This window comes from Saccostrea echinata, unplaced genomic scaffold (assembly GCF_033153115.1).
Source record: "Saccostrea echinata isolate AGI-Se365-2 ecotype Australia unplaced genomic scaffold, CSIRO_AGI_Sech_v1 ptg000056l, whole genome shotgun sequence".
In the NCBI taxonomy this organism is placed as follows: Eukaryota; Metazoa; Mollusca; class Bivalvia; order Ostreida; family Ostreidae; genus Saccostrea; species Saccostrea echinata.
In genome coordinates this window covers 1,003,667-1,016,711 of record NW_026889805.1, presented here as the reverse complement: position 1 = coordinate 1,016,711, position 13,045 = coordinate 1,003,667, and the positions used below count along the sequence as shown (strand labels likewise).

The window sequence follows — 13,045 nt, the reverse complement described above, 5'->3', positions numbered from 1 at the left end:
GTGACAGACTCTGTGGTATATTTTATTTCAAGCTCACTGGGATATATCGATTCGACGTATGAATGGAAGTATCAATTGTTAATTTATAATACGTCATCAATAAATCTAAATGTCGAGTTGAAGGCCACAGCAAGTGTTTTCTTCTCGTGTATAAGATTTTAAAGAAATTCTGCTTCATATGAACCCAAAAATAGGTCTGCTAATAATGGACGTAATTAGTAACCTTGAGAATTCCGACAGATTGTTGGTAGATCTGGTCTTCAAAATCTACATAGATATTGTCAATCAGAAACTCAAGCATCTTTTTAATGTCAACTTCAGAGTACTTGTGTGTACAATCAGAATGTTTTTAACAAAATAATGTTGAAAATGACCAGTGTCAAGGTAAGTAAATTTACGAGTTCCATTTGTATTGAAAAAGCAGTTGTCAATGATGTCCAAAAGTCTGGGCTTCAACTTATCGTGGGGAATGGTTTATAAAGTGATGAAAAGTCGTATGTTTTGATGTTCTTGATTTTGGTAAGAATTCGTGATTTGAAATTTTTTTAAAGTTCCTTGGATTTTTTAATTATGCACATTAACACCACTTCTCGAATATATTGTTGTACAGTACTATAGCAGGACTATAGTTGTAGGAAAAAAGCAGAACATGAACACGTTGGAGGATTATACTAGGGTCGTTCAATAAATAATGCAAAAGGTCATCTTAAAATAGGAAAAGCATGTTAAGCAGATTCTTAATACTTTCAATCCCCCAAAGCATTCTTTGTTCACATTTACATATGTCTAAATTCTGTGTACCCATGACTAGAAAACCTCAGTATACTCATCTTTAAAAGAAAAAGATCTCACATTGACTGAGATCTAGCGAATATGGGGGATACCCAAGCTCTGTAAACTTTCCTTTCTTCGAAATATTATTTATTTCTCTATGCTTATTAGCAGCAGCGTTTTCAGGTGCAGAAAAATACTCGGGGTACCGATATTTTCGGCTTGCTATGCAGGAAATCTGCTTAATTTTCCTGAGTAAAATTTTAACATAAAGGTTGCCATTGATAGTCCTTCCTTTGGCTGTACGAGGGCTGTTCGAAAATTATTGAGACAACTACTCTAACTCCATAAAGGGCAGATATAATTTCAGGAAAATTCGTCAACATTTTATAAAGAACGAATAAAACAATTATACAAAATTTCTAATTTAAAGGATAATTAGTTAACTTCCGTTGAAATAATAAACATGCATATGTCTATCGACCTGGAGCAGCATCGCTACGTCATTTTAACGTTAAGTCAGCCGGAGGTGAAACGATCGGGAAGAGCTTACTCTTCTTTCTTTGTTATCATAATTGTATATCCTACAAAAATCAAGCTGTCTCTTTTCTTAAACGATTCTTTAAAAAATGTGAGCTGTTGCTTCAATATTGTAAATATTTCATGCATCATTTATATAGAATGACTTAGCATCATGTAGTGCCGATTTATGCAACGCGGGTCAACGTTTTTAATACCGTTACGGTAAAAATTGATGGTCGTCCGGAGGTAGTTGAATTATAGGTTAGAAAAAAATATATACCAATGAAATACATGTGACAAACCCTTAGACATATTTTTTCTCGTTGTTATTGTTTTAGCAGGCTGGTCAGTCTGGAAAGGAGTTTTACATAGCGCTACACAAAATTTTAGGTCTCTCGCTGCTCCGCCTTGACGTCAAAATCCATTTCTTCCTTTTTGGCTATGAAAAGTACACCCATAAGTGGGGACTTAAACTTGAAATATGGTGGAATACAAGACAGGACCTTTTTGTGATTAAGAATATTATTGATATAAACCGCGGCAATTCTCCTTTGTTTGCATATTGAAGTTTAAGGAAAATACGGGTTGTTTTAGCAGTATTTTCTTCGGTAAAATGTGACGGTTTAAAGAGTCTATGATTTGCAATATCCATAATAACAGATCCGAGCCTGTAATCTGGTGTCGAAGAATCCAAATATGGATTTTCCTTGGTCTTTTCAAATAGACAATTTAAAACTTTCAAAGAGAAAGAATAGAATTTGGTGCGAATGTGATGAAAATTTAACTGCTTATTTACAAAAGGTAGTAGTGAGTCAAAGGATCCATTGTGTATTGTAGGTTTATTCTAAGACCGATTCTGTGACTACGCTTACATCTCTGAATTTTTAAAAAGTCCCATCACCTTCACATTGCTACACTGTGGACTGGATAGATTCCTGACACTATCGACATTGTCATTGCATCCATATGGAAAGGTCGTGTCTAATTTTCTTATCCAAGTTTCTTCTCGTTGTCTAGGGAAAGGTGTAATTAATGATGGGCTATTAGTATGATGGTAAATCTTTTCTAGAATTCTAACTTTCATTGATAAAATAGAATGATCAGGTAAATTAAAGTGCTTGTATAGAAGCTGCTAGTACCCATTATTAATTTGAAATCTATGCCCGGATATTCTTTCATTATGTGAACCCTAGGTTTCACCAACATAAATAACCCAACAAAGGATACATTCTTTTCTTATCTACATAATCTGGAGATGCTTATAAATTGACATGAATAATTGTTGACCTTCTATCTTTTAATATAAAAGTCTTGAGATTTTTTAACGACTACTAGCCTGATTGGCATGATTTGAACAAATACGAACCTACTCTAATTAAAGAAGCGTCATATAAATATAGCTATTAATGGCCAGCTTTCTCTTCATTTAGATTTTTTTCGCGTTTTCCTACTTTAATTATCTGGGATTTGTATGATTTTTCCTATGCATGTATAATATTGACCCCAAATTAGCCCATGCTGACCTTAGTTGAACAAACTTAATTGAAGATTGCAATGGAAATGCTTACATATCTTCTTGGTCTATTATTCTTTATGAGAATTTTTTATAGATTTGTTCCTATTTATTCCTGTATCAAAATTTTACCATCTATTGCAGCCCAACGAGCTATGAATTGAACCAATCTGATTGTACACAACCTTGAACCTTTGGCTAGGGTGGGCTTAAGATAGATGCGAGCAATTATTTAGATAGGAACAATTGTCAGTATTGAGAGAGGGGAAGGGGGTGAAAGATGTGAAGACAATGAACAGTGAATAATTTCAGAAATCCTATAAGCATTACAAATTGAGAACAGATCAAACACCAGGTCCCAAACCATAAAATGAGAACAGATTTGAGACAAAATTTTAAATAAGTACAAGTTTTGAAATGGATTTAGAAATTAAACAATTTTTTGATCTTGTGTTTGTATTCAAATATACAAACTTGCAAGTTTTTAAGCATGTTGGGTAAACATAAATTAAGACATTCAAAATCTAAATTTTGACTTAAGTCTATTCTCAATTTATGGCCTCGAGGCCTGAGGTATTATTGAGTGCGTAGGATGAGTAATCATCCCCTTTCGACTGGTCAGATCTACCCTTGGCCCTAGCTTTGTATTGTACAGGTAGACGGACTAATCAGTATTCAAAATTAAAAGAAAATAAAGACTAGACTACTTTACAAATGGCATGATAGGCTCGTCAAAAATTCGACACGACGATAAATGTGTTTGCAATCACGGTCATTATAACGTGCAAATCGGTGACTTTAAAAGAGGCTGTTGAATACCTTTTACCATCCACTTACATTTTCCATACCCTGCGTATGGTTGAAAATTGATCGTTCAGAACATACATGTATAGAATCATCTAGGAAAAAGAAACACCTAATGCAGGTGATAATGGAATCTGTCTACTACGGAGATAATAGAAGCTGACGATGGAAAAGCTGAAGTATAATCCCATTTCCCATATATTTCTGTTTTACCATTTATCTAATTAAGTGAAACATCTACATATGAAGAAATTTTGGCAGATTCTATGTTGTCCTTTAATATGATTTCATGGTATACATATTTTAATTAATTTTGTTGATTGGTAAAACATCATCAATATAATATTACATGTAGATAATACGTAAAAGATGAAGACAACGAACAGTGATTAATCTCTTAAATTAACAACCGTCACGGTAGCTCAGTCGGTAGAGCGCTCACTCCGTGATCGGAAGGTCGTGTGTTCGAATCACGGCCCTGAATGACCTAAGTTGATAAAAAATAGAAGGCAAATGTCCCTTCACTGACCGCTCGACACTTTGAAGTGAAAGTTGCGGGTCATTCCGATGAGACCTTGAAAACCAAGGCCCCGTGTCACAGTTGGCATTAGCACGATAAAGAACCGTGAGTGCCGAGTAAAGGTCTAAATTTGAAGCCCTTCACCGGTATATGGTGACGTCTGTATATGAGTAAAAATCAATCAACAGAGCTAAAACACGGACTCCTAGAAACAACAGAGGTAAGATCAGGTGCCTAGGAGGAGTAAACATTTCCCTACCGACCGGTCGCACCCTATCTGTCGTAAGCCCTATGTATTGATCGAGTAGACGCACTAATCCGTAGTCAAATTTAGCATAAAAGTAATGACCCAATAAATGGTAAGAAACCTGTCAGACAAAATGCAACCCTATAATATGTTGTATTTACAAACAAGATCATTCCGACCGTAGAATTTGCAAAAAGCTAACTTAAAACGGGGTTGTCGGCAGCTTCCCTCAGTTTAAAAATTGGTCATACTTAGAGCATGCTCTTGCGTATCGAATCTAAACATCATATGCACGTGATGTTGGAATTACTGGGAAGTTGACGATGTAAAAGCTCAAGTCATCCTGTTTGTCATACAGTTTAGTTATTATTGTCATTTATGGTCTATAGTCAGTAAAACATAAATATGAAACAGATGTTGCAGACTCTGTTGTGTCTTTCATTTCAAGTTCAGTGGTATATATAAATCGACATATGAATGAAAGTAACTATTGTTAATTGATAAAAGTCCTCAATTTATCTAAATGTTGAGTTAAAGGCCACAAAACCCAAGTTTTCATCTCATGTTGAAGTTTTTAAATAAATTCTGCCAGATCGGCTAATAAGGGAGCACAATTAGTGCCCATTACGATTCCAACAGATTGTTGGAAGACCAGGTCTCAAAAGACTGCAAAGATATTGTCAATGAGGAACCCCAGGATATTTTTCATATCAACCTAAAAATTCGAATTGAAGGCCACAGCAAGTTTTCCTCTCATGTAGAGAAGTAACATGATACGATGCTTCGATAATTAAAAATCAAAAGCCTGAAAGGCTTCAATGACGTCGAAGAAGAAAAACAATTTCAAAAGATCATTTTGAATTTGAAGATAGCAATAAGTCAAGTAAGTGACTCAGGAGAAATAATAAAAAAAAAATAGTTTTAAACAAAATATCACAATTACAGTCTGGGGCCTTATGTCATGGTCCGAATGGAGCAGGGTTCGAATTGACCAGACACCGTCGAACATGTTTCATGCTAAATTCTTTTCAGTCAGTTGAAGAACTATGAAGGATTTCATAAATTTATATAATATTTTTTCTAATTGCCAATGTCAAAGCGTTGTATTGGTGATTGCATCTAAACTACAACCAAGACTGTTCTGTTACAATTACGATCGAGTTACGATCGGGCGTGGTATACGGTATACTGGGAAATGGAGGAAATAGAGAAATACAGTAATACTGGTCAACATCATCGGTTTTTAGGATAAAGTTGGTCAGAAGATTGTAAAAGTAAAGCTAAGATTTACAAATTCAATCTTTTCAGTCTTATAGTATTCGTGTTTATGTAATTTTGTAAATTATTTTACCGCCTGTTGGGTTGTTTGTGTTCCACGGTTATCGTTCCAAAATGTTATTCATGTCATTCGACGCACCTTTCTGTAGAAATTCATCCGCAACAACCATCACGTTTATATTGTGTGAAAATAAAACATAATATCGTTGTTTTGTAAAAGAATTAATTGTAGATACAATTGATGCAATTTCATTTCAAGCTACAATTATTCATTGTGAGCGTTTTAAAAGAAATTGGTTTATAGCTATTGCTATTTTCTATTGCGGATGCATCCACTGACACATTCGGTCGCGTACATCCCTTGGCGATTTCACTTGGCCGACCGCTAGATGACGTTCGAGCTCCAAGAGCTCGACGTCATAAAAATGGTAATAAAAGAGCATAATTTGTGCTTTTAATCCACCAGATTGTTTGCAGCCCTGATCTACAGACTGTATACATAATGTTAAATGTGGATTTTTAACATCAACTTCAGTTCAGATTTCCAAATTATTTTTAAATGTTTGATGAACTACTCACAAGAGTACTCATTAGTTCCATTTCTAAAAATAGCAGTGATCTGTGATGTCAAATGCTTGGTCTTAATCTATCATAAGAAATGGTTGTATAGAGTGAAGAAAAGCCATGTTTTGATACCAATTTGGGAAAAGTCCTTGTAAATGACCATTGACACATGGATACCCCCGTTTTAAATTTGTGTGAAAAATAATGAAGACTAAGGACAAATATTTTGAATCTATTCCCCCAATATATGTTTTGTGGTTAACTTTATTATTTGACTTATTCCAGTTAAATCTGGGTGAAAAATATAAACATACCATTATTATATTATTCATACATTGGTACTATTTGTGGTCAACCCTTCAGAATTCATTTAAATTAACTTTATATGAACATACAGATCAATGAAATGGGGAAATTTCAATTTTGTTAATATTCTTGAATAAAAAATTAATTGAACAACAAAACTTTCTTGAGGATTTTACAATCTTATTTCACTGTTTATTTACCCCTGCGTTTACACCATTAATACAAATACTAACTGGAATGTGCAGTAAAACTGTTGAGAATCACTTCAATTAAGGACCCTCTCTACACTGCACCCTAATTTCAGGGTACTTTTGTGTAGTTAGACTGACCCGCCACTTGACATAAAATAGAATAAATTGTAATCTGCACTGTATGACATAATTTAAAATAAATTCAAGTGTTCTAAACATTATATTAGACCAAGATAGATTAGTTGAAGACATTATTTGCATGTATTTTCTCTATCTGAGTAAGGAAAAGCAATTTTTCTTAATCATTACTTCATTGTCTTTGAAGATTTTTCCCGGATAAAAAAGGCACGCTCCCTATATTAAAAATGAATTAGTTAATTTAAAAAAATCCTCCTTTAAGATATATAATTTTTTCAAAGTCCAAAAAACATTTTTCATCAGTGTATAGAGGGTCCTTAAAGAACAGCTTCACATTCTTATGGATTTAATATGACAATGCTTGACATTCAAAAACCGTTCACGGTAGCTCAGTAGGGAGGTTGTGAGATCAAATCTCGGCCATGACTGACCTAAGTCGATAAAAAATGGGTAGCAACTGTTCCTTTGCCAAGCACTCGGCACTTTGAAGTGAAAGTTGCAGGTCCTTTGGATGAGACCTTAAAAACCGAGGCCCTGTGTCATGGCAGACGTTGGCACAGTAAAGATCCCTCACTGCTCAATGGTCCCTAGTGCCGAGTAAAGGTCAAAATTTGCAGCCCATCACCGGTATATGGTGACGTCTCTATATGAGTGAAAAATTCTGGAATGGGACGTAAAACAATATACAAGCAACCATTCAAAACAATGTGATCATTATGCATTAGCTTTGTATTTCAAATCTTAAATGACAAACAAAATAATTGGATTTTTATAATTCATTTATTAACCAATTTAAGAGACAATATTTCATAAAATGGATATTCCATGCCTATACAATCATATTCTACAACAGTGGTAAATTCTTCATGCAAGGAAAATAAAACTGAAATCATACAAAGACAACCATTTCTGAGAAAATACAGCTGACAGTGAATAGAAATAAACAGAGCTTTAATCAAAAAAACAATAAACTTCAGTTAGGAATTGCTTCCTAAATATAAATTATCTGTTGGAAATTAACTTCTATTTCTGTTCTGTAAAATAATTTTTGTGAAACATTACAATAACCACATGTGAACAATTATTACATCACCACTAACACTACTCAGTATTGATAGAGTAGTCATTTTTGTTGCTACTAGAACACTAACACTACTCAGTAGAGTAGTCATTTTTGTTGCTGCTAGGAGTAATCATCGTCATTGCTCTCTGGTTGCTGTGGCAGCTGAAGTTGCTGCTGTTGCAGAGCTTGCTGGGTCTGAAGCCATTGTTGCTGTTCCAGAAGAGCCTGTTCTTGCTTAGCCTGTAACCATGGCAATACATATACTGAGTAGATAAAGGCAAGCTATTAAATGTTTAACAACTATATAAAACTATATATATTAATGTGATATCACATTATATTTACATTTGTAAATGTTTTCTTTTATATAACACTATTGAATGCAATGTGTATCTATATCTGTATAAACATGGGTTCCACACGTCATAAACATTCGATGTAATTTATCAGTGACGTCATAAAGGGACGACGTGCAATCAATGGATTAAACACGTGCCATTGAGTTTGAAAAATAAAACATTTTAGACGTTATAGATTATAATCAGGCAAATATGAAATATAAATAAGTCACAAATGTAAATATAAGTAATAAGGTATCATTTTTAAACATCTATCAGATATAAATACGGGTTGGTACAAGATCAAATTTACCATAAAGCCCTTCGGGCTTTATGGAATTTGATCTCGTGACCAACCCGTATTTATATCCTGATAGATGTTTTAAAATGATACCTTATTTCTTAAATATAACTATTTTTAAAACTCCTTTTCATTGGGATTACAACTATTAACAAAGCATATTTTCATGATACAGCACTCCATATAGTAATTTAAAAGAAGAAAACATTTTTCTATGATCTTCATAAATAGCCCCATAAAGTCAATATGATGAAATATACATTCCAGCCCTAGAAAAGTTCAAATTAAGAAGCATTCATAGTTTTTATATGCTTGCTGAAGTTGACAATTTGAAGCAGTTGAATTCAAAGGCTTACTAATTTACCTCTGGCTTTAAATATCAAATATCCCCATAACATATCATTGTCTGTGTTTCAATTTGACAAATGAGTATGAAAGCCTATTGGTATCAAGGTAAAAAATCAAAAAACAAAAACGCCCATTTATTTCATGATTACCAGAAAATCATCTTGTAATTACGAGAAAAGATCTTGTAATTTTGTGTGTGTGTGTGTGTGTTTTGTTTATGTTGTAATCAATCAGTGTGATTTCATGTAATTCATACAAAAATGCTGGAAACCATTATGCAAATTACAATGACATCTTAAAACAAAACACTAAACAATTATTCCTTAGAAAAAGAACAATGCAGACAGAATATGAAGAAGTTCAGGGGCAGATAAAGATTTCAGTCTAATAAAATATCTTGGACCACCTTTAAGCTCAGAGGGTCCAGCCCTCAAAGTTTCTGAAAGTCATTTCAATCTTCGAAAAGTATTTTAATTGTGTAAAATTTGCATAGTAGAACGGTATTTTTGTTGCAAACACTAGTGTGAACAAAGGCTTTAATTTTTTTTTTTTTTTTAACATCGACTTGATAAACCTTTACTTGGTTTAACTTTTACAAATAGTACATAGTCTTTCCTTTGGATATTAGAAAAAATGGTTAGAAAGACTGTGTGAAAATAGGTGTGAAAACAGGTAAACAGACTCTAAGATTAGCAGGGTCTTCAAAAATACTGAAAATGCATCACTGAGGATTTTCATACAAATTGTTAGGCCATTATTTCCATACTGATTTGTCTACAGGATTTTCAGTTTAACCGATCATGACATAGAGCACAGGGCTGGTGTGACTAGTCAGCAAAGGACACTTGCTCCTCCATGACACCTGATTCCATCTCTGTTTTAAGAGATCTGTGTTGCTTGTAATTTGTATTGTTTGAATGGGCTTTACAGAATGATCACTGTTTGCTATCTTCACATTTAATTTTCATACCAGTACCAGTGCAGATACTTGTACCTGCATCATTGTGATTTATTATCCTCAGATCATTTCCCATTTGAAAAAATACAACTCCAGATATTTAAAGACATTCTGGGTGTTCATAGAAAATCATCTAATATTGCTGTTCTATATGAGTTGGGACAGTTCCCACTATTTTATTCAGGTTATGAAAATATGTTTAAATTTTATTCAAGATTGTAAAATTTAGAGTCAGAGAATGAGCATCAGAACCAATTAGTGGTGTCTGCATTTAAGGAAGATGAAACATTTGGGTCTAGAATATCTTGGCAAAGAAAACTTTTTACTCTTTAACAGAAATTGTCTTTATCCTCATTGGACATACCACATAAAATTTTAAGACATAAATTAGAGGAGCACTATAGGAACAAAATCTGTGAACAGTTAAAGAACATTTCTAAATCAGATTCTGGAAAATTAACTTTTTATAGTAATATAATAAATTTAAATGAATATAAATTACAGAACTACCTACAATTACCATTGAAGAAATCTTAAAGAACAATCCTAACAAAACTAAGAATTAGTGCTCATACACTACATATTGAAATAGGGAGATACTCAAGGCCACCTATTCCTAGAGAAAAACGTGTATCTGATATTCAATTCAATTCAATTTACTTATTGACAACACCATCATACATTGGCATATAGTCATGAATACAATAAACAATAACATACATAAAATCAATAAAATTATTCCAGTATGAATATCAGTATTATACACATTACATATTGAAATAGGGAGATACTCAAGGCCACCTATTCCTAGAGAAAAACGTGTATGTCATGCTTGTAAACTTTTTATTGAAAATGAAAAACATTTTATACTTCATTGTCCTAGTTATGATCAGTATAGATTACAATATTGTGATATATTTAATGCTCAATGTTACATGAAGGAAAACCCTATTATTGACATTATCAACCCTCCAAGTATTAAAATTGCTAGAAGAGTATGTAACTTTCTGAAAAAATGCTTTAATATTAGAAAAGAAAAAACTTCAACATAACTGATATGCATACTGGAATAATTTTATTGATTTTATGTATGTTATTGTTTATTGTATTCATGACTATATGCCAATGTATGATGGTGTTGTCAATAAGTAAATTGAATTGAATTGAATATCAGATACCCACCTTGGCAAACAATTCCTGCTGTTGTCTGAGCAGTTCCTCCTCAGGGATTCCCAGATTTTCCAGACGGGAACTCCCTCTTCTCTTTTTAGCAGCCACTGCTTTTGTCTCCTCTAACACTGCTTCAGCATCCTCTTTGTAATTCCCAAATCCAAGGTGATCGAGTGCTACAAAGGAGAAGGAAATTCATGGTGTACACATTACCATAAGAATCAGTACCAGTACAGTCTAATGTTACAAAGACATTAACTTGTATGATTACATGTATAACTGAATGATATTGAAGGGCCTAATGACAGTAAAGTCTAATGTTACAAAGACATAAACTTGTATGATTATATGTATAACTGAATGATACTGAAGAGCCTTATGACTTTCCAAGACCATTTTCTATTTTCAAGACAAGGAATAAATTTTTGAAAAAAATTTAAGCTCTTAAAATGGATTTTTTTTTCTCTGTTTTTATATGTAGTAATATCAATCTACTATCAATAAACTTGATGATGGTTTTCTAATTAGAATTAAAAATTATTTTTGGGGATATTCAAAATATCCAAGGGCTTTAGTTAGTCTCGACTATGTATGGCATATATTTTTGCACATGCTATACATGTAAGTGGAACTGCATGTGCATCATTTTGCAGTGAACAGCTGTAGCTTCCATTGTGGCAATGAGGCAACTGCCTCACTTGATTTTTCATTACCATCAACCCTCCCATAATCAACTATACATTGAAGAAAATATTTTGTGTAATAAGCCTTATTTTACATCTAAGCAAATCTATAATCTTTATGTACATTCATGTCGTAAGTTTGGGATCAAAGTTAGGGCTCTAGCCCTCTCCAATAAAAACTCAGGATAAGGGTTAACCCTAATGCAGAAAAAATATAAAATATGGATTAAAAGAAAAAAAAATGGACAGGCTAAGATGACATCACTTTTGAGAAAAATTAAAATAAAATAAAGATGAGAGTCTGACACGACATATTTAAATTTATAAAATATATAGACTAGTAAATAATTTTATGATCTTTAAACACATAGTTTACAAATATAATTAGGCCCTACAAACCTGTTTCACATTTTAGAAAAAAAGAACACAGACAAAATTAACTATTACTCTGAATTCTGTAATTTTATCAACAGATTAGAATTTGCAAAATGTGAGCAATTATGTAGCACTCTGGAGACCAGTAAAATTGACAAAACTTTTGAACTGGACAATTTTATGCATACAATGAAAAAGTGTTATGCAAACAATGAAAAAAATTCCCTTATGATTAACCTGCAATAATATGTTCTGGTGATATGGTCTTCTTGCTTTGCTTGTTGCAGATTTCATTTGCCTCAAAAGAAACCAAGTGAATGAATTCAGTGCAGCAATTAAGGATGAGCTCCCTGGCATCATTTGCCACTCGGATGTTTGGGATAAGTTCCTTAATCATTTTGTTCAGGGCAGCTCGAGGAATGCTCAATTCGTCCTCATCTTTGTTCTCTGCAGGCATTTTATCCATGATGATTAATCAGCTGTTTTAAACTTTGTGATAGATCACGCCCGCCTATTATGTGTCATTTCTCAAAACCTTTAAGTAAGAAAACCAATCTATAAAGACATGTAAAAGAGATCATTTTATCATGAAACCCACACCTGCATGCCACTGCCAGCATTCATTAGGGTACATTTTCTACCCGAAATTCCTCGACACATACTTTATATGAAGCTACTTCTTGCTGAATATAAATATATAAAATAACATATAAATATAAAATCAAAATCGTAGAGTGATCACAATTAAAACATTAACAATTTCATGATAATACTTACTTTAAAGCTTTGATTAATTTGGAAACGATGCAAGCAGTGACAGACTATTTCAGTATTTGGTATAAATTCCTGATTCCGATCCCGACAGAAATGCATGCGAAAAATAAATATTCTCGAGCTCGGCATTCTTGTGGAAGAAAATAAATCGGACTCAACTTTTTACACCCGGAACATAAAA

At 33.2% G+C, this 13,045-nt stretch overlaps 2 protein-coding genes across 2 annotated transcripts in view; one reads left to right on the top strand and one right to left on the bottom strand.

The window, feature by feature from the left end:
- LOC133173404 (uncharacterized) overlaps positions 1 to 13,045 on the top strand; it is a 42,001-nt gene that overhangs the window by 17,935 nt on the left and 11,021 nt on the right. The window lies entirely within an intron of this gene.
- LOC133173841 (protein Dr1-like) lies at positions 7,616 to 12,958 on the bottom strand. Its single transcript, XM_061308914.1, has 4 exons — positions 12,868 to 12,958; positions 12,328 to 12,625; positions 11,045 to 11,208; positions 7,616 to 8,157 (listed from the first exon to the last, which is right to left on the bottom strand). Exons 2-4 carry the CDS (start codon positions 12,554 to 12,556, stop codon positions 8,038 to 8,040), a joined length of 513 nt encoding a protein of 170 aa, XP_061164898.1. The 5' UTR covers positions 12,557 to 12,625; positions 12,868 to 12,958; the 3' UTR covers positions 7,616 to 8,037.